At 37.6% G+C, this 24,602-nt stretch overlaps 1 protein-coding gene across 8 annotated transcripts in view; it reads right to left on the bottom strand.

The window, feature by feature from the left end:
- CFAP20DC (CFAP20 domain containing) overlaps positions 1 to 24,602 on the bottom strand; it is a 66,465-nt gene that overhangs the window by 22,868 nt on the left and 18,995 nt on the right. For 5 of the 8 annotated variants that reach the window (XM_061354232.1, XM_061354238.1, XM_061354233.1 and 2 more), the window contains 9 exons: positions 23,264 to 23,378; positions 21,342 to 21,498; positions 19,411 to 19,575; positions 14,986 to 15,122; positions 14,034 to 14,214; positions 13,325 to 13,471; positions 8,511 to 8,842; positions 3,824 to 4,237; positions 5 to 208 (listed from right to left, as the gene is read on the bottom strand). In XM_061354232.1, coding sequence (XP_061210216.1) covers positions 5 to 208; positions 3,824 to 4,237; positions 8,511 to 8,842; positions 13,325 to 13,471; positions 14,034 to 14,214; positions 14,986 to 15,122; positions 19,411 to 19,575; positions 21,342 to 21,498; positions 23,264 to 23,378 — 1,852 coding nt within the window. Of the gene's footprint in view, positions 1 to 4; positions 209 to 3,823; positions 4,238 to 8,510; positions 8,843 to 13,324; positions 13,472 to 14,033; positions 14,215 to 14,985; positions 15,123 to 19,410; positions 19,576 to 21,341; positions 21,499 to 23,263; positions 23,379 to 24,602 lie in introns of those variants that run through there. The other 3 variants (XM_061354234.1, XM_061354237.1, XR_009725545.1) reach the window with 3 other exon arrangements.

The following is a 24,602-nucleotide window of genomic DNA, read 5'->3' as shown; positions in this document are numbered from 1 at the left end:
TTACTGGCGGGAAACAAGAGTTCCAGGTTGCTGTATCTTCACTGCTTGTACTTAAGCTAACATTGCAGTTATCTATCTGTGATGCACTCAGCCCATGGGAGATCCCAGTATCCCCTGATTCTTCACTTTGCTGTCTCTTCATGCTAGCCAGCATCTGTAGTTCAGATGAACTGAGTCTGTTTGACTGGTAGTATTTCCAGTCGTACTCCTGTGAAATAAAATGGAGTAGTCAACAATATAGACAGGCCCATGGAACAGAACATAGGAATGAAATAAGTACACTGGAGAATCTTGTGGGGAATCTCCTAGAAGCTACAATACTAAAAGAAAAACATGTTTACTATAAAATATTAGTTAACAGATTCCTGCTCAGCTACGAAGACCAAACACATTTAGATATAATTACAGAAGGAAGAACACACTGTCATGGACTACAGTTTGGATCCTGGGTGTTTGGTGAAGTTGCTGTTCCACTGCAATTAAAAACAGAAAATAAAAGCAGGATTTCAGAAGTTTAAAAACCCAACAGGTATGCTTAAGCATCAAATGCAAATCTTGAAATAAACCCGATCACAGAGCTATCATAGTACCATAAACACCAGCAACATAACATTTAGTTATTTGTCAAGTACAGCATAAAATTTCTCTGGAAAGCAACACATACCATCACTAAATTTTAAGTTATTTTGGTAACTTGCTAGTGTATAAACTAAAATAAATTACTTTAAAATAAACAGTACAGCAACATTTAATACCTTCAGGTTTCACTCTAGAAACACCACGTTCAGAAAGGAGAACAGATGTCATAACAGTTTTCTGTGCTAAACATCGTACACAATAAACTCTTTGTGAGAAAGAAGAAATAGTTCAGATTATTTATTTTGTAGCTTGAGATGCCCACTACAGAACAGCCTCTTCACAAATTATGTATTGTCTCAGCCATAGAATTTGAAGTTAAGTTCACTCTGTAACTTAGGAGAAACTTTTGATGTAAGAATTAATTTTGCAATACTCATAAATTTGCCTAAAATTAATATTTCATTTAGTAATTAAAAGATTATCTTCTCTTTCTGCATATCCTCCCCTTCTGGTACAGTATTTTTATTAAATGCTTAAAACTGTCACTAGATTGACAAAACCTTTTGAAAAGATTTTTTTATATATATATATAAAGACATTTGCATTCTTCTAGGTTCAAACAATTTATTGAGGATTGTTTGAGTGTAGTTCCATGCGCAGAAAACTTTTAATTGCCAGCTATCTGCATGCTTGCAATATTACCCAGAGGGCTGCACTTCTTTCTTAATTGAAAATATTTGAACATAATAATAGAGAACTCTATTAAAATATGAATAAAACATTGCAACCATGTCCTTAAAGTGTATTAAGTAGTCAGCAAATCAACTGCAGGAAGACTTGGTTAAGCATTTTTTTTTTCTTTACCAGTCCTCCATATAAGCAGATTAGAAAAGTCTACTTCTCCATAAACTCCAGTATCCTCTCATGCAAAACCATCCTTTCATACATCATTCTTAAAACAATAAGCACTGTTTCAAAATGGAAATACAATTATTACACACCCACAGCCAACAAAAAAAGTCTCCAGCGTTCTCTCACTGTAGTTAATATATGTCAGCACTTCCTTTCCTGAAACTTACAGGCTCTAGAATAGTTTCTTCCTGCAGAAGTGCTGCAGCAAAACCACTTTGCATATGTATGAGGTCAGAAGACACATTCAAACAGCTTACTGTATAAATCTTAAAATTGACAACATTCTGAATAAAAATTTTTTTTTCAAAGAACATATGTAACTTCATAATCATATGAAATATAATGTTTCATTGAGCCACAAAGAAGAGACTCTTCCAATGGTTTGTGTTGGACCTTAAAGCTTAAAGCTCACCCAGTTCCAACCCCTGCCACGGGCAGGGACACCTTCCACTATAGCAGGTTGCTCCAAGCCTCATCCAGCCTGGCCTTGAAAACTGCCAGGGATGAGGCATTTATTCTTGTGGTCCCAGCAGTGGTACCCCTTTCAAGATATTACTATCCAAAACCCACTCTTCCATCAATGATCATGCTGTTGCAAGATTGAACATCCTTGGGTAAAATAAAAAAGTTTAAAGAACAGCAATCCTGAGACTAAATACCATAAAACTCCTTGACTTGTAGAAGAAACAGTTGCAGGGGTAGAGGATACACAGCCATCAGATAATAAATGGCATAGGTAAGAACAGTAATTAAAAAAGATTATTCATTGTTTCTTGTAACACAGACCAGGAATGAGTCAGTGCATTCAAAACAAATAAAAGGAGATAAGCTTTTCCCACACACAGTAGTTAAACTCAGAAATTCACTTTCACAGCCAAAGGCCATACAGGTACAAAAGAGAGCTACACACATCTATGGAAAAAAATTCCACCACCAGTTACTCACCACAAAGACAACCCTTTTCACTGAAGGAATTGCTTAGCTATGGGTTGCTGGAATGCAGCCTGCAGGGCACGTTGGGGAGGTAGCACTGGGTGCTTGCTCTCTCCTTGCTGTTTGTTTCTTGTTTTCCTAGCCATCAGCAACTGAGTGCTGCTGGACAGAAGTTGCCAGCTACATACATCTTTGGTCTCACAGGGTATTAGCTGATGTCTGAAAAAAGAAGATCCCTGAAGCCTGAGGAAGAAGTGTGGCCTGTTTCACTCAGGCACTCAGGAATAAATCTAATCTACTCCTAACACATTTAGAGAAGAGGCCAAATGTTATAAGATACAAATCTGCACTAATTCTAAGCCCAAAAGAATTCTATCCAAAATGGAAAATAAACATACTATTTCATTTGTGATTTACAGAATACACTTGATTCTTAAGCTCCAGTTCCTGATTCAAAATACATCATTATAAGCTTGAAAAGAGAATCAGCTATTAAGAAATATTTAAGAACATAATTAAGTTCATACTCGTTCTTTGAATTACTGCATGTTTCTGTAAGGAGACTCCATCAAGGAAAAAAAATACAGGAATAAACCAACACTTTGATGAATGTAAAAATTCTTTTAGTATCCTGGGAATTCAGCCTATGACACAGCCTTACTGCTGGCCCTCAATCAGAAAATTTGTTGTTTTTCAGGGCTGTTGCAGACAGACTATGAAGTATCCCATGGCAGGGGGTTGGAACTGGATGAGCTTTAAGGTCCCTCCCAGCACAAACCAGCCTGGGATTCTGTGACACTCCTTGTCAGTGGCTCTGACACGGTGACCAACACTCATGTCCCATTGATTGCTGGCAGCAGAAGTGGCCACTGAAACTACTGGAAGCTTGCACTGGTTGAAGCAGCCAGGCACATGTATCTGAATTATCCTTGCGGCCATGAACAGGGGACGGTTTAGTGTGAGGTTGCCCTGCCCATGGCAGGGGGTTGGAACTAGACAATCTTAAGGTCCTTTCCAACACTAACTATTCTCTGATTCTATGATTCTATCTGCATAAACACTTTTTCTATGGTCCTTCATTAATCTGTCAATTCAAAGTCTGTCAATTTTCCTTTGTAATCTTTCACACCAAAACTCACATATTTCCAAAATGTGGGCTGCTCAATGACACTTCTTTTTATCTGTAAACCTCTGTGTTTTCTATTTGGAGTACTATTTTGTGTGCCTCAAAAAACTACAAAATCAACTTTCAATAGACTGAGCTCAGTAAATACTGTTACGATGAAACCAGAACGTATCTGGATGGAACACATGTTTTCTCAGTTGGTGAAAATAAGCATATCTAAATACAGCTTTCTATACAATGTAGTAACTTAATTTCAAAGTAAAAATCACTCACAAAACTCTGTGTTGTCAGACATGAATTTTCTCTTGAGATGTTCTTCAGAGATTTTTTACTGACAGGCCTTTTTAACTGACCAGAAACTCTTTCATAGCTTTCATTTTTCTCAGATCCATTTGGAAATTCTTTAAAGAATGCAGATTTACTTGTGGTTGGAGACAGAGAAAGAGTAGGCTTTAAGCTTTTCTGAGAGCTAACACAATCTGTTTTGCTCACAGTGGAACTCTGTGGTTTTGATAAGATAGTCTCTTCTAGGTTGTGTTTGCTGCATCCCTTATTCTTGCAGTATTCATTTCTCCATGACATTCTCTTTAATGGGCTCTCTTTAAAAACTGCTGAATCAGATGCTCCTGGCCTGCTGTGGCTGATCTCAAGGTTCTCTGTTCTCTGGATAAACTCACCGCTGTCATCCTAAATTTAGGAAACAAAGCAAGAATGATTCCCTCTTGTCATCGCACAATACAGTTTTACATAACCTTAACGTTTGAAAATGGCTCTTTAATCTCTGCTGCTTAGTTCTCATTCTGCAAGGATTCTGAAAATCAGCTGCTCTTCCTGGCAACTACACTGAGTACAGCACAAACATCTTACATCAAGTAATGAAAAGCAGAAAGAGAAGGAGAGGGAGACAAGATGACACTTTTAAAAATGTCAGTCCAAATTTAGAATGCTGGTAACCTCCCAGATCTGAGTGTTATGAATGCTCCATCCCTGGCAGTGTTCAAGGCCAGGCTGGACAGAGCCTTGGGTGGCATGGTTCAGTGGCAGGCATCCCTGCCCATGGCAGGGGGGTTGGAACTGGATGATCTTAAGATCCTTTCCAACCCTAACTATTCTACGATTCTATGATTCTATGATCATCATTTCAACAGAATTTATTACAACTGTAAACCAAAAGTAAAAACTCCACAATTATGTCTTTTCACTGAATTATTAATATTCCATACTTTCATATCACATCTTCAACTTAAATGTAGAAGGAATAACTCATGGTGAGACCACTTTACTCACCAGTAATAATACTTGAATATCACATTCAGCACCATTTGAATATCATTTAAGAGTTTTGGAGATCACTTTGTTAACCTTAAATTCGTGCTTGAAACAGTGTCTCCGCAAAATATGCCATGAATCAAGGGTATGATGATCAGTCATACCACATTTCAACAATAAACGTCAAGACCAAACACATGGAAAGAAAAATAATGGGGAAACACATCCAGCGTTTGCCTCAGGATTCTTATTCTCAGAGAAAAGAGGATCAGAGAGGCCTCACCTTCATTTCATCATGCTGGTCATCTGCATATGCCACCGCAGTGGATGTAAGATAGCATGTATTACAAGGTTCAATAAGACACTGAAATATCATCTTCATTATGCCTCTCACAGGTAAGGTGCAGTCCTACTGCTCATGAAAGTGATCCAAGTATTTATATCTAAGATACTGATTTCAGTGAGTCCAAGACTGGATTACACAGAATAAAATGAACATTCAAGAAAATAATCCTCAATTTTATTAATGATAAATGTTTTGGAAGTTTTAGTCCCTCACTTAGTAATTGCCTTGAAACAGCAATCTGTATTTCCCTCTTTTCCATGGATTTTTTATTTGCCATAAGTTACCTTAAAACTGTGTTGGAAACCCACATTACCTTAGGTTAACTGAGGATGGAATACTACTAAAGAAAACCCTGTATTTTTTTCTCACACACATTAGAGATAAATGGACAATTCTGATTTATCTAAAGTTTAAATCCTTCAAACCTTTCCATGTCTCTTCCACCATTCATATTTATTTAGGCTCTAGAATAATTTGTAAATCATGAAATGCTGCCAGAAACATCAAAAAAGTTTGCTTGATTAACTGTAGCACAGCATATGTAAATTGAAGATGAGACTCATTTTCCTGAGGAATGAGCACTTCCATTAGTGTGATGCATTCCCTGAAAGATGCAGAGGGGCAGTTCTGGATACATAAAACTGATTGCTTTTACTGGCTTGTAGTTTTAAGATCATTCTAATGACTCTAGAAGGCCACCTACTAGGAGCAGATGGGATACAGCCCTTGTGTACACTGACATTTAATCCTAAGGTATCAGAGTGAAGTTATCTATCAGCCTTTGTAAGGGCACATTATCTTATTTCTTTATTCTTTGAACTGTAGAAGGACAGAAAAATTCTCAGTTTCTTCATTGAAGGCTTCTCTGATGAACTTGCCTGTTACACGTAAAACACATTTTTGCTAGCACTATGTGACATGTGGTCACACCTGCCACAGTCACAGCCCTTGCTATTAGCAAGAGTTCTCGGGTTTGCTCTGGGTTGGGCAGAATCCACAAATGTTGTCATGGAAAGTTTACCTATACAAAGTCCCTGACAGGAATTTGAGAAGCAAGCATAGGCATGCCTAGAATTACAAGACAAGTCACTTGATAATGAATGGTTCCACGAGAAGAAGCAATTTTTATATTAAACTGATTATTTGACTCTGATAACTGAATAACAGCACTGGCCTATTCCAGTTACTTATTAGTGACCTGTAAGGGTAATTTATAAATGCTGTTTTCAGTTTGCAGCCTGAAACATTCCCTCCCCAAAAGCCTAAAGTTACAAAAACTGTATAGTTTTAGCACAGATAATCTGTGCATTTTATGGCTCACAGTATATGCAACATAAAGAGAATAAATGCTTATTTATTTGAAATTCATCCTGAAATTCAACTTGCCTCTTATGTTTTACAGTTAAGTAAATACTTTTGTAGACAATACTGACTTTCCACAAATTTAATAATTCTTTGAAATCCAAACAGTTCTACACTTTTAGGAGGGCATCCTATATAGTACTGCTCATAGAATTATAGAATAGTTAGGGTTGGAAAGGACCATGAGATCATCTAGTTCAAACCCCCCTGCCATGGGCAGGGACACCTCACACTAAAACATGTCATCCAAGACTCTGTCCAACCTGGCCTTGAACACCACCAGGGATGGAGCATTCACAGCTTCCCTGGGCAACACATTCCAGTGCCTCACCACCCTTATAGCAAAGAACTTCTTCCTTATAGCCAATATAAACTTCCCCTGTTTAAGTTTTAACCCATTACCCCTTGTCCTATCACTACAGTCCCTAATGAAGAGTCCCTCCCCAGCATCCCTATAGGCCCCCTTCAGTCACTAGAAAGCTGCTATGAGGTCTCCATGCAGCCTTCTCTTCTCCAGGCTGAATAGCCCCAACTTTCTCAGCCTATCTTCATATGGGAGGTGCTCCAGTCCCCTCATCATCCTCGTGGCCTTTGGACTTGTTCCAACAGTTCCATGTCCTTTTTATGTTGAAGACACCAGAACTGCACACAATACTGCAAGTGAGGTCTCACGAGAGCAGAGTAGAGGGGCAGGATCACCTCCTTTGACCTGCTGGTCATGCTCCTTTTGATGCAGCCCAGGATATAGTTGGCTTTCTGGGCTGTGAGCGCACACTGCTGGCACATGTTCATTTTCTCATACACCAACACCCCCCAAGTCCTTCTCCACAGGGCTGCTCTGAATCTCTTGTCTGCCCAACCTGTAGCTGTGAACTACCAGGTTAGCTAAAACTGATTTAATTCTGAAATTCTAGAACTTTGCTTGAGATAGGCTTATGGGTTTAAGTTAATAAATAACACACTGCCCTAAATAATGGTAGTAAAAACTGTAACAACTACAGAAGAAAATTTGGGCTTCTTATAACTAACATCAGCATTTTGGGTTCTCAGAGATGCAGAATATCTTGCTATTATGAAACTCAGCTGCATTTTATTTCTCAGCTATAAGCAACAGAGTAGAATGCTAAGGAACAGATTTTATTATTCAAAATGAAATCAAATGTTCATAAAGTTATAAACTGTTTTAGTCGTTACCATAATGACACAATACAACTATTGCGTGCATTGACAGCTTGGTGGATTTCTATATAGAAACAGCTGATACGTTTGCTAAAAAAGTATTTCTTTTCTTTCATTAAATTCATTGCTGAAATATTTCCACATTGCAAAAGAACTGAAGTTGGTGATGCTGACATAGCTTAGACAGGACATAAAGTATAAATACCAATCATCAACTGATATTAAAAAGCTGAAATTTCTTAACTCACTTTTGTCAACAGTGGTGGGCAAGAGTCACAGCTTGCAGTTTTAAAAGGCACAAGAAAGCCTCATTTTCCACACTCTTGCTCAACCCTAACAGACTTACATCTTGCTCAACTCTGTGATGCAGGTTTTCCTAAAATCTTTTTTGTTGGAAACATGCACGATACTCACATCTCTGTTGCCACAGGGGCTGACAGGTTTAGATTTCTTTTGTCTACATGTTTGACGGAACAAGTTGCCCCATCAAGCTTTGGCTGCCCCATTGCTTACAGCATTCAAGGTCAGGCTGAAGGGGGCTTTGAGCAACCTGATCGAGTGGAAGGTGACCCTCCTTGTGGCAAGAGGCTGGAAGTAGATGAGCTTTATGGTTCCTTCCAACCCAAACCATTTTATGATTTTCACAGCTGTATCCAGTTAGGCAAAGAACCCTGACAAAGACAAATCTACCCATAGATTTACAGGGAAAAGATGATTTATCCTCTATATTGCCTGAAGACAGAATCTCAGAAGTTTTACAATGAAGACTACTTTATCAATAATTACATGTGCAAAGTAGCCTACCTCTTCACTGCTGTCAGTTCCTTGAACATTATCTTCAATCTGGGTTTTCCCATGTACTGCACTACTATCTTGCTTCAAATCCAAATGGAAAATGCCACATTCTGGTGCCATATCTGGAGAATTCCCACGAGGAGCTGATTGAGGTCTTGATGAAAATGTTGAAGACTCTTTATTACTCACTTGGTGATCACCTGTTTCATTGCTGTGATGCTCAACTGAGGCATTCTTTGGCAAGGTTACATTACAGCAGGCTGAATCTTCAGCAACTACAAACTGCTCACTCCTATCCAACTGCACACTCTCAGTGAGACTTTTTGGAAACACCCATTCATCTGAAACGTAAAATGCTTATTTTAATGCCAAATATATACGTTGCATGTTACCCTAATCACTCATTTTCTCTGGAAGTTGTACAGCCAAAGAAATTTTTCTAATACAGAACATTCTGCTTATCAGATTTATACAGCTTTAAGAGTGAGGAGGTTGCAATGAAAAGGATCAGGCTGCTTTCCAGGTGAGGCAAGGTTAAATCAGAACATTTCCAGATCACAGCTCACGAAATCCACAGGCTCTGATATATGATCTGCAAACCTGCGATGTGCAAATCTGAACTATTTAACTGTTAAAATTTGAAACTGTTCAACTGAATTTCACTCTAGGAAATCATAATTTTATTAAATTTGGTTATTGATCTTCTTTAGACTTTTTTGTGGTTTACATTTAAAAAGAAATCACACATAGTGAGTGGAAAGTTGATATTACAATCTGATGCTTCTTTCTTACTGAAATTCTACGCTTTTTTTTATGTCCAGAACCTATGGTTGAAATCTCAATTTCAAACTATAGCTCTGATGCAAAACAGTATGACATGAAAAATTAATTAAGATCTCTGTTTCACCAAGTTTCCCTGAATACAGGCAGTACTAATCTACCAATTTTAAACCAATAATAAACTATAGAAAGGCATTTAAAGATTGAGTGCCCCAGATAAACATGAAAAGGCCATTTTTACACTCTTACTATTAACTTACATTTTACTGTTTGGAATGATTGTGTAGAAAAAAAATGCCAATTTGATTGATTAAAACCAATTTCAAACTGCATCTGAGAAAAGGAGAATTGCTCAAGTATGCAATACTCCCTTATCTTCATTAAAGGTAGTGTGGTGTGGATTATTCACTAGATCTTGAAACTTTCTGGCTCCATAAAAAAAAGTTACCACCAACCATGTTAAAAAAGCCTCAATAAAAAATTACTAAGACCATAATAATGAAATAGCACTGCACTAATAAAATCCTTGCTGTCACAGAAGACATTCTAGTCCTTTTAGTTTTGTTAGAGAGAATTAGCACTTCAGGCAGATTGAGCTGCTTTGAGAGGAAAAAAAGAAAGTCTCAGCCACCATAAATGAAGGCTGAGACTTCATTTGATGACATCTCATTTTTTTGATGAGGGATTTGATGAGGGAGATGCTAGGAAAAACAGAAACTGGGTTGCTGTGATTTTCCCAGTTTAGTAAAGATAGCTAGTAAAGCTGCCAAACTCCGATACTCCAAGCAGTTTGTACTAGGAATCAGTGAAAGTGGGGCCTTGACACATGGATGGCTTACACCTACATGTTCCAGAAGAGACTTCAGTGTGTAGATGAAGACCATCTACAGGCATAAGCCCCAAGCCTTTTCAAGTAAACTTTTCATTTTAGATAATCATGCTGCTTTAAAGCAATCTAGTAGATCGTTGTCTACTGTACATAAAAAGTCTGTTTCACAAGTATATAGAAATGTCACCTTGCTTTTAATAAAGACATAAAATACAAATATGTAAGTAATGTCATCTATTTTAGGAATGTGTTGGTCTAGTCTTTTCAAGAGCCTCAAAGACATTAGTGCTTTTAAGACATTCAGAACTTTTAAGAACCAACTTTCATTTGTATAAGCCAAATGACCTTCTCTTCTGATCAATAGCTACAAGTCTTTCAAAGGAGGATAGTAGAGCAGAATTGTTCTGGCTTTGATCACTCAAGATTCTTAGTCAGGCAACTGGAATTATGTTTTGGATGCTAAATCTACAGTGGTTTAAACTCTTTATTTTTTCCCCAGGACAACTATATAAAAATTTTCACCTTGCTTCATTCTTCAAAACAAAAAATATCTTAAAAATTTACTTTGCTAAAATGTTTTTCCTATCTCAGCATTCTGTTCAGATCTTCTGAACAATCTGGCACCTACCCTTTCAGCTTAATCTAGACACATTTTACCAGGTTTCAATGGCAGTGGCTTGAACAAGACCAAGATGTGTAACATATACTCCTTTAGTATTCAGAAGGCCTTTTCCCCGATCATGAAATTAGGTTTGACATGTATCATGATGTATTTGCAGTTTTCAAACATGCACTAATAGTCCAGACCACTGTAAAGAGCCATCTATGGTTATACACAAGCACTTCATGAGAACCTGCTAATTTTTATGCACAAAGGACTGTGAATGAGTAGGGAGGAATGGCTTCATATTTATTATGGCCTACTGACCTAATAACAACCAGCTTCCCCAACTGCTTCACCTTTCTAGTCTCATTTTAGAATGCCTCCTAATGCAGTTGTTGCTGTTTGATTTGCAGAGGTCATTAGAGATAAAAGTTTGTAATGAATTCTGAAGCAAAAGAAAAGGTGTCAAACCACTTGGGGTTTGAGATTTTAAGTCAATTTTGAATGAAGTATCAAAATATGAAAGAAAATATCTTAGGCAACAGTTTTTGTCAAGTGTTCAGAGAACAGGAAGCAATTAGAAGCTTAAACTCTTGCCTCCTCCTGGTTCTGCCCCAGATATCAAAAAACTTCTTACACAGCACTTTACTCCCCATTGTGAGTAAAAGTAATGTCTTTACTCAGATCTAAAGCACTTCAGAGATACAAAGAAGTACTTTAAAAGATTTAGTGTCTGCATAATATTTAGCCTGAGTATTCAGGTTGTTTAGTCTAACGTCTGTAAAGAGCACTTGCTTCCAGAGATGTTTCCAAGGCACATACTTGGGTTAGTAGTGAGTTAAATGCAAGTTATTAGTTTATATGCCACAGTACTTAATGAAATATGTAGGGGAAACCAGAAAAGTCTGTAAGGCTTTAAAGACGGCATTTTATGCTATGAAGTTCAGCAATTTCTTCAACCTGTAGTTGGTGTAGCATTCTGTTAGCAGCCTTCAAGTGACAGATTGAGGAAGTTTTGGACCAAACCCTATTATCTCTCTACCACAAACTATACTGGATTTTCTTTTTAACTCAGTGTTTCCACATCAATTGTAATGAACAATTTGGAGTATCTCAGCAAAATATACAAACTACTCTGTAATCACAACACTGCAACTAACAAGATAAATGCAAGAACGATCACCTAAACATCTAATTAGTTCTTCTACAAAGCGAGACTTATTCTAAAGCTTCTAATTACAGCCTAACATTTTAATGAGGGTTTCAGTATTGCCTAAATAAGACTGACAAACTATAAACAATGCTCACTCATTTTATTTCATCCCTTGCTTAAAAACAATTTACCTTGGTAAAGGTACTGCACAGAAGACATGCTGAACTGATGTCTATAATAAATCTAAAAGATACTGTTATGAAAAGTAGGGACTAACCTCTGAGGTAATCAGAACCTTAATCAGAGGTTAGCAGCGACTAACCTCTAAGATAATCACTTATGAAAGCTCCACTATCCCCATGACATTTGTATCAATATTTACTCACAGTTCTTGTTGACAGAACTTGTTTTGACCACAGTAGAGGTGGGGAGCCAGAGACCACATAGGCTTGATTTTGCTTGGGGAATGTGGTTTTGTGACACCAATTTGTCACAGGTATACACACATTAGCATCATTGGACTTGATGATCTTGAAGGTCTTTTCCAACCAAGTTGATTCTATGATTCTAAAGTGGCAGGACTATGCTTTTGGCTAAGTCATCACCACTGAACAAGGCTTGTGTTTTGCTGACTATGAGGCAAGATCAGTTGTTGGGAGCTTCCTGACTAGAACATCAATCCTGGGGTTTATGGAGTTACAACAGTTTTCATTCTCATAAACACATGCAGTAAAATAGCAAAAAACACCTAACAGCAAGTATGGATTATTGACATTGTCCCAGTATGCAATGCCTTCTAAACATCCCAACGATTAAACAAAATGGAAATAACACACAATATGAAGGAAAAATTCTTTGGTTAACAAAGGCTATGCCTTTTAAGAGAAAGTAACATTATTTTTCATAAAATTAATGTACTTTCCAGGCATATACAAAGCAAGTTGACACTGCATGGCAAAAACTATCCACACCTTTTGGCAGATAGGTGTGAAAGAGAAATACACCATAAGCTGATGTGTCCTTCTGTGGAAAAAAAAAAGTAATTTCACCACTGAACTTTAAAAACAAAATCAGACCCCCTGATATTACATAGATACCATAATTAATATCCTAAACTCTTACCTGGGACAAGTAAAAGTTCTCATACATGTGATGTTTAGTGTTAGATTTAATAGGGATTTAAAGAATAAATTATTTTTAGTTCTTTCCCTTTAATCAAGAGCATAAAAGTTTTCTTTTTTTATTCATCCACTGTTCTGGCACTCTGCTTAATCCTGCAAATCTTAATGCTTAAAAGCAATTCTTTGGCAAGGTGTTTGATTTGCATAATCCTCCAGAACACATACATTTATATTTTCTATTAACTGCTTCTGGGTGCTCTGAAATTTATAACAGATAGTCAGTCCCCCACACCACACACAACTTTAATATAAAATAACATAAAATGAGCACCATACCACTGGATATTTTCCATGTAGTTTTGGCTGCATCTTTTAAAGATAATCTTCTGTGACTCTTTTTGTCTGCTGATGTTCCTTCTGATGAGTCAAGCTGAAAATCTACTCTTCCACTCTCAGAGGTATCCTGAGTCTGAACTGCAGGGTCTGAAATACAACCCAGAAACTTATGAAATACCTGTGAACATGCGTATTGTGTGCTTTTCTTACTTCAGGCATGAAGAAACAGCATACGTAGCTTTGTCTTGGGATACAAACGTCTTCCAAACGGCACAGGAATCTTGTAGGGCAGCAGGAATATGACAGTCACAAGAAAGCAAAAATTTAACACTAGGCATAGAAGAAAGGCAAACCACAGCAGCTATAAAAAAAGCCTTGCAGAAGTCTGCAAAATTATCAAGAATCACTCAGCACCTCAGTTGCATATACAGTATGAAGCAAAACTGAAGATGTGTACAACCTGCGGCTACTGCCATAGGGTTGTAATCCGTGGCTCAAACACTCATGAGTACCTGCAGAGAGAACAAGCATTTATGCAAGCTCATGCAGGAGAATCAGCTATGATTTAATATAAATGTCTTCAGTAATTAACAAGGTTAGATAAGGGATATGAAAAACAGAGAATTAAGTCTTACAATCTTAAGTCAAAATCATGCAAAATCTCTGGCAGCTTGTGAACTCTACAATATTCTTCGCTTTATGCTCTTACCATGTTGACATATATCTTTAGTTGTTTGGTGAGTATTTCTTTTGACTTCGTGATCTAAAGAATCATTGCACAGTGAGAACAACAGCTCCAATCTCTCAGTGTCTTGTATGGATCCAGCTCCCTTTCCCTTGACTTGAAGTCGGCAAGATTTATTACTTTTGCTGCTGCAGGTCTTTGTTCCCTTGAAAAACATTATTTTCTTAATGAAAGTCAGAAATGTAACAGCTTTCAAAATACTCAAACGTAAATACACATTTTAAATCAAGCTTATCTGAAAAATAAAATGTTTCCAAATATTTATTTATTTATTTATTTAAAGTATGATCTTTCAGGAAACTGAAATGAAGAGTTTCCGCTCTGCATCACAGCTCTCAAAGGAAAACTATTTACACACACACAAACTCCATCAGGCTAGACAACAAATTCAGGAAAGTAAGAATGATTAGAAGTCAGAGTGATTTCAGTAGGAAGAAAACTCTGCAGGCATAATGCTCAAAATAGATCAGCCTTTTCCAGTTAAGTTTTGTTATCCTTGAAAGTATGGAAATTCTACAGTCTCCTTGTGATGCTGTTCCAGTATTGAACCACTTTATCATTACAACCATTCAGAGCTTCCCTGCAAATCTGGGACTCCTGTCTCTCTACTGCACCTTTTAGAAGATTCTAGCCTGTCTTCTCTTCAATCCTGCATTAGCTGAAAATAGGAAGTAGATTGTCCTCCTGCCTTCCCTTCTGCAGTTTGAACAAACTCATGCCACGTGCTGTAGCCACCCAAGCATTTCACTCGCCCTCCACTGGATGTTACAGTATCTCTTATTCTGGAGGTCCACAACACAATACTCTGGACATAACCCCACAGTTCTTAAAAAAAAACTTTAGTGTAACCCCTCTGCTTGTCATCTGTTCCTTTATAAAACTTCCAGCAGTTCCGTCATAATTTAAGCTTTCTTACCTCTCCAGATACCCTTGTACTGACTCTTCTGTTTGAAGACGGAGGTGGCCCAAGGATCTTTGATCCAAACGCAATATGCGATACATCCTGGGTTTTACCTGTGCGTATACTGCGTTGTCCTCTATTAATTGAGCTACCTAAGAAAAATAGCTTTATAAGAATTACAGTACTTACAAAGAATGAATATGAATTTTTTCAACTGGAAGAAAATAATCATAATTACTAAATATATATACAAGTTACACTCCTTTATAGCACAATCCCTAGCAATATGCAGGAATAGCAAATGCACATTTTATAGGAGCATTTCAACATGCAAGCTTTCTCTAAAATGGGGCTATTTATAACAAAAAAATTATTTCCATTATTTCTTTAGAGCTAATGAAACCCTAATTTCTGACAGGAAGAAAAATCAACTCTGAATAATACATAACAGAATAAATAAGTAACAAAACAGGAAAGCTGAAGCGAGACTGTCAAGGTATCACTCACAGCTCAGAGGAGAACTATTTATATGTTTCTTGCTTTATGAAATCACTGAATCTACTCTGTTACCAGGGCTGATCTCTAAGATTGCAAACATACTCTATTCCTTTTAAAACCTTCTACCCTTTTTACTATTTTTTTACTGTTTAACGCATAGATGCATTTTAATAATTAGTTTCAAGCACAGAAAACTCCAACCACTCAGGACAACAAACATGAAGTAAACATGGAACACAGGTGAATGTTCCAAAAGAAGGGAAGAACACGGAAAGCCTTACACATTCATTTTATCACGTTGATGCAGAACTTCATCTAATACCTGGTTTCCTCTTTTTTAATACTCCCAAGATTGTCAGAGAATTCTCCTTTCCAGAGCTGATAAAAAGGGTAACCTCACATTAACTTATAATGTCTGAAGATTTTTTTCTTGCAATAACTTCAGTGTTAATTTGCTATCTCACTTTAGAGATCTGACACCTCCACAAGGCAATGAAGCAGAAACAAAACTTTTTGTTGAGTCTCCTAAGAATTTCTCATACACTTATTTAACCTTCATGATCAGCTTTATTTTCAGTGTCATAAGAAAGATATCATACATTAGCCACTGAATAACACAATTTACTGCACTAATAAGCACAAAAGAAGCAACTTTCTCCCATTACCTTCTCCCCTTTTTCCTGATGTGACAGTTGGTGGCAGCTAACAGCTGCTACTTCATAAAGATGACTGTCTTGGTTTAACATCATTTCATTTAATTTGCTGACTACCTTGGGATGTTGTTAGCTCTGATTATAAAAGCTGATTTGTATGGAATTCTCTCTTTACAAACACATTAATTGACTGCAATTATTTACCTACATCTACCCATAACATTAAAAGTTCATATTAAAGATAATTCAGGCATTTGATTATCAAAGAAACAAAGTTTAGTAGATAAAAAGAACATTTCCCATTTAAAATGTACTTAAATATACCAAATCTTCCATTTTCAAGGACAACTTCAGCAATTTGCAAAACATGTCTTCAGCAATTTGAAAAACAGATGCTATTATTAATTATTTTACTACATATACCTAAAAGCTATAGATCTTTCTGGTCTGGACAATAAAACCTGAGCTGTGTTTTAAATGAACATTCATTATTCTGTTTAGATCTATGATTCACACTACTGTATTCATTTAAGTTTTACAGTCCTTTCTATTTTGACAATCCAAACAAGAAGCATTGATTTTTTAATACAGACACTCGAGATGGAATTAGATGGAATATAGAGCAGTCAGCCTCACCTCCATCCCTGGGAAAGTGATGCAACACCTTATCCTTGGTGCCATCTTAAGGCATATCAAGGATAAGATGGTTATGAGGGGCAGTCAACATGGCTTCACCAAGGGGAAGTCATGCTTGACCAATCTCGTAGCCTTTTATGAGGAAATAACACGGTGGATGGATGATGGCAGAGCGGTGGATGTGGTCTACCTTGACTTCAGCAAAGCGTTCGACACGGTCTCCCACAGCATCCTCGCAGCTAAATTGAGGAAGTGTGGTCTGGATGATCGGGTAGTGAGGTGGACTGTGAACTGGCTGAAGGAGAGAAGCCAGAGAGTTGTAGTCTATGGGGCGGAGTCTAGTTGGAGGCCTGTATCTAGTGGAGTGCCTCAAGGGTCGGTACTGGGACCAGTATTATTTAATATATTCATCAACGATTTAGATGAGGGAATTGAGTGTACTATCAGCAAGTTTGCTGATGACACTAAGCTGGGAGGAGTGGCCGACACGCCAGAAGGCTGTGCTGCCATCCAGAGGGACCTGGACAGGCTGGAGAGCTGGGCGGGGAATAACTTGATGAAATATAACAAGGGAAAGTGTAGAGTCCTGCATCTGGGCAGGAACAACCCCAGGTTCCAGTATAGATTGGGGAACGACCTGTTAGAGAGCAGTGTAGGGGAGAGGGACCTGGGGGTCCTGGTGGACGACAGGGTGACCATGAGCCGACGCTGTGCCCTTGTGGCCAAGAAGGCCAATGGCATCCTGGGGTGTATTAGAAGGGGGGTGGTTAGTAGGTCGAGAGAGGTCCTCCTTCCCCTCTACTCTGCCCTGGTGAGACCGCATCTGGAATATTGTGTCCAGTTCAAGAAGGACAGGGGAGAGAGTCCAGCGCAGGGCAACTAAGATGATTAAGGGAGTGGAGCATCTCCCTTATGAGGAAAGACTGAGGGAGCTGGGTCTCTATAGTTTGGAGGAGACTGAGGGGTGACCTTATTAGTGTGTATAAATATACAAAGGGGGAGTGTCACGAGGATGGAGCCAGGCTCTTCTCAGTGGCAAACAATGATAGGACAAGGGGCAATGGGTACAAACTGGAACACAAGAGGTTCCACTTAATCCTGAGAAGAAACTTCTCCTCAGTGAGGGTGACAGAACACTGGAACAGGCTGCCCAGGGAGGTTGTGGAGTCTCCTTCTCTGGAGACATTCAAGACCCGCCTGGACACGTTCCTGTGTAACCTTATCTAGGTGTTCCTGCTCCGGCAGGGGGATTGGACTAGATGATCTTTTGAGGTCCCTTCCAATCTCTAGCATACTGTGATACTGTGAATTCCAGAGCTTTTTCTGCTATTTCAAAAGCAAACTTAGAATCAAAATTCACAAAGGAACTTTGGCTTTACTGCTTGTAGGGCAATAATACTCTAAAAATATTATTTGCTCTTAGGATTACAAAAATAAGTACTCACATGTTAAGAAAAGCTGAATGTAATTTATATGAGTAAATGTATGAAGGGTCTTACTGTATGCAAAAATGTAAATCCCCAGATATTAATTTCAGCTGCTGTGCTGCCTTTACTAATGAAGTATATAAAGACAGCAAAAGTTAACAATTTAAACCAGCATCAGCATGGTAGCTTAGGGGGGATGATAAAGTCTTTATGATGCTGCTGGTTTTTTCCATATTCTGGTTCGTATTCTGGTAAAAGCGGAAGAAACAGAGTTTAAAACATTTTCTTAAACTTTTCCTATTATTCAGGTTGTTCTCAAAAAATACTTTTTCAAAGTTTATTTTTTCTTTAGAGTTTCACAAGACACTACACCTTAAATACTACTGTTGGCTGTGACAGTCTTGTCTTTTATAGTATTAAACTTCACCAGCAGTTACTGTTCCCTGTAATTTATGTTATTCCTTTGGTCAATACTTTGCACATGTATTTCCTGAGCATTTTAACAGAAATGGTGGAAAATATTATTTACTGAATTCAAACACTGAAGATAAGAATCCTCAAGACCAAGAAAATACTGAGCACAGTGGAATACAAATGCGTCTTCCTCACCTGCAGCACCACTTCTAACATTGCCTACACTGACTAAGATGTATTGGAAATGGATTCTGAAATGAATTTGCTTGTTCAGACCCACTTTTAAGCTACTTCAGGCTTACCTCTTTCTCTAAAGATGTTCTAGTGCCTTGTATGATCAATCTGTGACTCATAAAAGATGGTACATTAAAAACTTTAGTAAGACACTGCAATTATTCTATGGGCCAAATTAAAGGCTTAGCCTTGTGTTTTGTACAGAAGCCAACAGTAACGTAACAAAAGTACAGAAGAAAGAGGGTGCCTATAAAGGGAGAGTTCACCTGTGTATTTTTCTAAGCTCTAGCAGTGAGTTGTTTATGTACTTCTCAAGTTTAAGCTGAAAATATCAATACAGTATTTTGAAAGGGGTAAAATTCTTAGTTCTCCATGAAGCACATCAATGAAGCACACAAAATATTCTCATTTTAAAATCCATTATAACCCACTTTTTTAAGAAGTCCTTGCACATATTTGGGATATTTACTGTTGCAAATGGATCTACAGAATAACTTAAATAAAAAGGAAAAGTACCCACACTATCTGTATACATACAGTATAGATCATAATCACAGTATTTTAATACAACAGAATACCTGTTTCTTGCAGTCTGACTGGATGTGTCCTGCATTTTATTTCTGACTTGTGAATTTTGGTCATGTTCAGCAATTGTGTAACTTGTGGCACATCTTTATTTAGCTGGCAGGTTAGAGGAATAACATCTGTGGGCTCACATGGCATAACTGGAACACCACACATGGCTAGGATCAAAAAACATGAGCTTTACTTCACTCAGATGACACAAAAGAATTAAATTCGACTTAGGTTATTTGTCCGGTTCCACATATTTCATTTCATATGGTTATAACTATTTAATAGATTACACCAATTTGAAAATTTTGCTGCAATTTTCACTTTTAATACAGTATGTAAGTCTCTAAATGACAGCGCAGGTTTAGTCTGGAGAAGGCTCAGGGGAGACCTTCTCACCCTCTACAACTACCTAAAAGGAGGTTGTAGCAAAGTGGGGGGTTGGTCTCTTCTCCCAAGTAAGAAGTGTCAGAACAAGAGGAAATGGCCTCAAGTTCTTCCAAGGGAGGTTTAGACAGGATATCAGGAAAAAACTGGTCACTGAAAGGTTTGTCAAGCATTGAAACAGGCTGCCCAGGGAAGTGGTGGTGTAGACATGCATATGTGGCACTGAGGGACATAGTTTAGTGGTGGACTTGGCAGTGCTGGGTTAACAGTTGGACTTGATCTTAAAGGCCTTTTCCAACAATTCTGTGACTTGCCTGAATAAGAAAATAAGCATACAGAAAATACTAACGCTCACCAGCTGTGCAATTATCACAGAATTGATAAACCAGTAATTAAAACTGCAGTATTTTACCATGCACACAGTTCATTAAAGCTGCCTACTCATTAAGTACATTATGGAATTTTGGAACTCATTTAGAACATTTACGCACATTTCAAAAACTGTTTAGAATAGAAGAGAGAAAACTATGCACCAACAGAATTAAATTAAATGAAAGCCAGTGAGGTCTCTAACTGCAGTTTCTGCTGAGAATTTACCAGATTCTCTTTGCAGCCATTTTTTGAAGTAATTTTTCTTTTCCAACCTCACCAACAAAGAGGAGAAATCACAATGATCACATACTCTCCCTTATTTAGGTGTTCCAAATGAAGATACTTTTTGTTATACTTACAATACTGATAACGCCAGAAGCCAGAAGCCTTTTTTCACATGTGCGCTTTCAAAGCCACAAAATGAAAATTTGAGTGAAACTGAAGCTGAGCCATACCTGGGGCTCCTCTAAAATAAGAAAATGCCAGCTGTGATTCCTCCTCTATTACCGCAACTATCAGCGAGGAATAAGAACACTGCCTTGGAAAACAGTAATTCAGGATTATGCTGCTAGTCTGGAGACTGGTCAAACTTTGACCAATATCCTGCTCTATTACAAATATAGTATCTCATTTTTCAGGTCACCACCAATATTACAGTCCCAAGGAACAAGGAAATGTTAGGAGAAATTGACTAAAAATCTCAGAGAGGCATTTATGATAGTTCCACAGTTCTGTTTCTTGTAATACTGTTTTGTTACAGTTTTGTCTTGGATTATTTAAAGAAGCAATCTTTCATCAGCTGCTTATGTCCAAAACTAAGAAAACAAACAGCAAACGCTGCTAAGTTTTTCTTTTTCCTTTCAGACACTCTTTTCTTGGCCAAAACCAGATTTCTATCAGCATAATATACCCTCATTAAAACAAGCTCTCTACTTGACAAATCTTGCCAGAATTTCAACAATATACTTCTAAGGAAGTCTAGGTTTAAAACAGAGGAGTACACATACATTTAACTAGTTGCCTAAAGCTCGACACTAGCAGATTCACTATGCTGTGCTGCCACTTCAGTTTTCATGAAATCATATAATCTTTCAAACTGCCAATCTGATGACTAAGAAGCTTTTGATTTTATAATACGTACAGCTATGATTAAAAATACATGGTAATTACAACACACCATCTTTCTCAGCTGTATCTTGAGGCTTGCATTTTAAAGTGAAGATCTTTCTCAGTTTACAGTTAGCTGAAATACTAATTCCATCCAAAGACTGGAAGGCAGCTCCTCTGAATATTTCACTGGTGAATCCTACCAAGTCAATACACATATTGCACCACTAGAAAAGAGAAACAATACTCTTTAATAAAACCCAAACACTAATAATTGCAGAAGAGTTTTAGTGTAGAGCTCTCTATAAACAACATCTCTGTTAAGTATTAGATTTTCACAAGTTGCAATTAACAGTGCACATTTTGGTAATAGAAAATATATTGCTCTATTTGCACGCACAGCTATTACTTATACAAATCAGTATACATAACCTAGCAACTGACAGCCTAACTAGCATATCTACAGTATGTTTTGCAGCTAACTTGTAAGAAAGTATATTCATTAAAGGTTTTCTGGTGAAAAGAATTTGTTATTCAGTATTACTTCATAAGTTAAAGTTACTACAGCTTAAGTGCCCCAGAGGCTAGAGTTGGAGCGTCTTTGGTGAGTTGTTTCTGAAATTCATCAAAAAAGACCTCTCCAAAGCTTGCACCCCTTCCACACTGAAAAATATCAGGAAAATGCATATTATGAACAAGACCTCAGTGTATCATAAAACCTTAAAACTACTTCTTGTGTATACAGCAAGTTAAACTACCTATCTAATCACCGAAAGCACCATACTTTTTTTAAGTAACAGCAACAATAAAAAGGCAGACAACCATGTAAAAGAGACAGATATGTATTCAGATATACTAAGAAATACAGACCTTGTCTTCAAGGTTGGTCAAGCATTAAGGTTATTAAAATATTTTGTCATTAGAACTGATCAGAGCATTTAGATCAATCTCTGATTAATGTTATTGTCTAAATTAAAATACAAACCTGATAGTCATATTCTGATTGACTTTAATGTGGTGTACATTAATGCATACTTTAATCCTGAAACATCTGTGCTAGTCTGACACCAAGGCCAACTAAATTAAATCATACGGAAGAAATAATTATTTAATTGTAGTGGATCTTGAACTTCAGAGGTATGATCTGATTTATATTCATTCATAAAAAAAATCCTACCAGAAAAAGAGTATCAACCAAATTGTCACAGCTGCCTCCACCAAAACTACTCTAAAAGAAGTCATAACTTCAGAGTTTTTTTGTAAGATATTCTCTCATGTTTAGCCTTAAATCCAGATCTACTTAGTATACTAGATCTTATCTAGTTCTCTTGGTGCATACTTATATTGTAAAATATCTGAAATCTAACCCCACATGATTTTCTAAAGCGGTATTTGAGACTTGAGTCTTTACAAGGTTATGTGGTAACCATCAGGTTTTGTATTCTGACAGCTATTATGTTGTGGCTGGGTATGGAAGAGTAGAACAGGGAGATGATGATGGCTGGGAGCTTGTTCTCATTAGTTTGTCATACACATTTTTTTATATGTGCCAAAATCTGGAAGAACCTGAAGTACAGGAAAGTAGCCATCAGCTACAGTCAACCAGCAGCTCCAGTGAGTTTAATAAAAGCTCACTACTACATGGTAAGGTACACATGAAAAGGAGCACTATAATGAAGAATTATCAAGGACACAGAGAAATTACAGAGGATGAATAGACGGCAGAAGTAAGGAATAAACACATCACAAATAACATTAATCTTGGAAAATGGGAATGAACTCCTTAATGTCAGAAGAAGGGTAGAAAAGTAGCTGTACTAAGCAGTTCTGATACTACCCAGTAGAGAGGACATACACACCTACCTTGAATGAGCAGGAACTGAATTATAAACCAAACAGTAATTTCAACAGGTCTATAAACTTCCATAATATGTTTCTGGTGAAAAAAACTGTGCTCAACCGCAGTCCAAGAAATATTTCCAAGGTACTTACTATTCTGCGCTTCATTGTAAGCAGCGGAATTTTTGCATGCAGAGGGGTTACAGACAACTCCTTATGGACTGTTGATAAATACAATCTTCTTTTAATATTTCCTAAATCAGTTATCCTATAAAAGAAAAAGCAGGAGAGACCAGAACAGATTTTTGTCAATTCAGAAATCCATTACCTTTAGCTAAAATATCTTTTTATCATAAACACACTATTCATACGCAGAACCTTTGTGTCAGTGACAGCAAATACAGAATTTGAGAATTACTGCTTTTACAAGATGAGTAATAAGATTTCCTTCTCCAATTCAAAACTGGCAGCTATACTCCGGCACATAGAAAATCCAACATTTCAACAGTCTACACTCTTTGATAGCTTTCCAGAGCTCTTCAGACTACAAAATAATTCAATTTGTATGAACCGAGAACCCAGTAGCCTTTAATAATCACACTTGTTTCTGCCCCTTAAGCTTGTGTTATCTTGGGACACACTGTCACACGCTAACTAGAAAACCATTATTTGCTTTCTTTTCATAAAAATGTCTCTGTCATTTCACATAGACTCTTGTCAGCTTAAAGACAGAGACACAAGACATTGCCTGAATTACTTTTTGAGCATGTCTCTTCAAATGTGAATTATATTACTTAAGTTTATTGCTCGCTATTCAGGTCATCTGACAACAACACCAAGGACATTGTAGCTACAGGTTGGGCAAAGATGAGATTCAGAGCAGCCCTGCAGAGAAGGAAACACAAATTTTCTCTTCTTCTGTACTTGTGGGAGGTTTACCATTATCTAGGGCAGTGTGTTATTTATTAACTTAAACCCATAAGACTACCTCAAGCAAAGTTCTAGAATTTCAGAATTAAATCAGTTTTAGCTAACCTGGTAGTTCACAGCTACAGGTTGGGCAGACAAGAGATTCAGAGCAGCCCTGTGGAGAAGGACTTGAGGGGTGCTGGTGTACGAGAAAATGAACATGTGCCAGCAGTGTGCGCTCACAGCCCAGAAAGCCAACCGTATCCTGGGCTGCATCAAAAGGAACGTGACCAGCAGGTCAAAGGAGGTGATCCTGCCCCTCTACTCTGCTCTCATGAGACCTCACTTGGAGTATTGTGTGCAGTTCTGGTGTCTTCAACATAAAAAGGACATGGAACTGTTGGAACAAGTCCAAAGGCCACGAGGATGATCAGGGGACTGGAGCACCTCCCATATGAAGAAAGGCTGAGAAAGTTGGGGCTATTCAGCCTGGAGATGAGAAGGCTGCGTGGAGACCTCATAGCAGCTTTCCAGTGGCTGAAGGGGGCCTATAGGGATGCTGGGGATGGACTCTTCATTAGGG

The sequence above is a fragment of the Neopsephotus bourkii genome, unplaced genomic scaffold (genome assembly GCF_033783945.1).
Source record: "Neopsephotus bourkii isolate Nb327-2 ecotype Australia unplaced genomic scaffold, CSIRO-AGI_Nbou_v1 NB_719, whole genome shotgun sequence".
NCBI lineage: Eukaryota > Metazoa > Chordata > Aves > Psittaciformes > Psittacidae > Neopsephotus > Neopsephotus bourkii.
The sequence above is the reverse complement of the archived record's forward strand: the minus strand, read 5'-3'. Positions and strand labels throughout refer to the sequence as shown.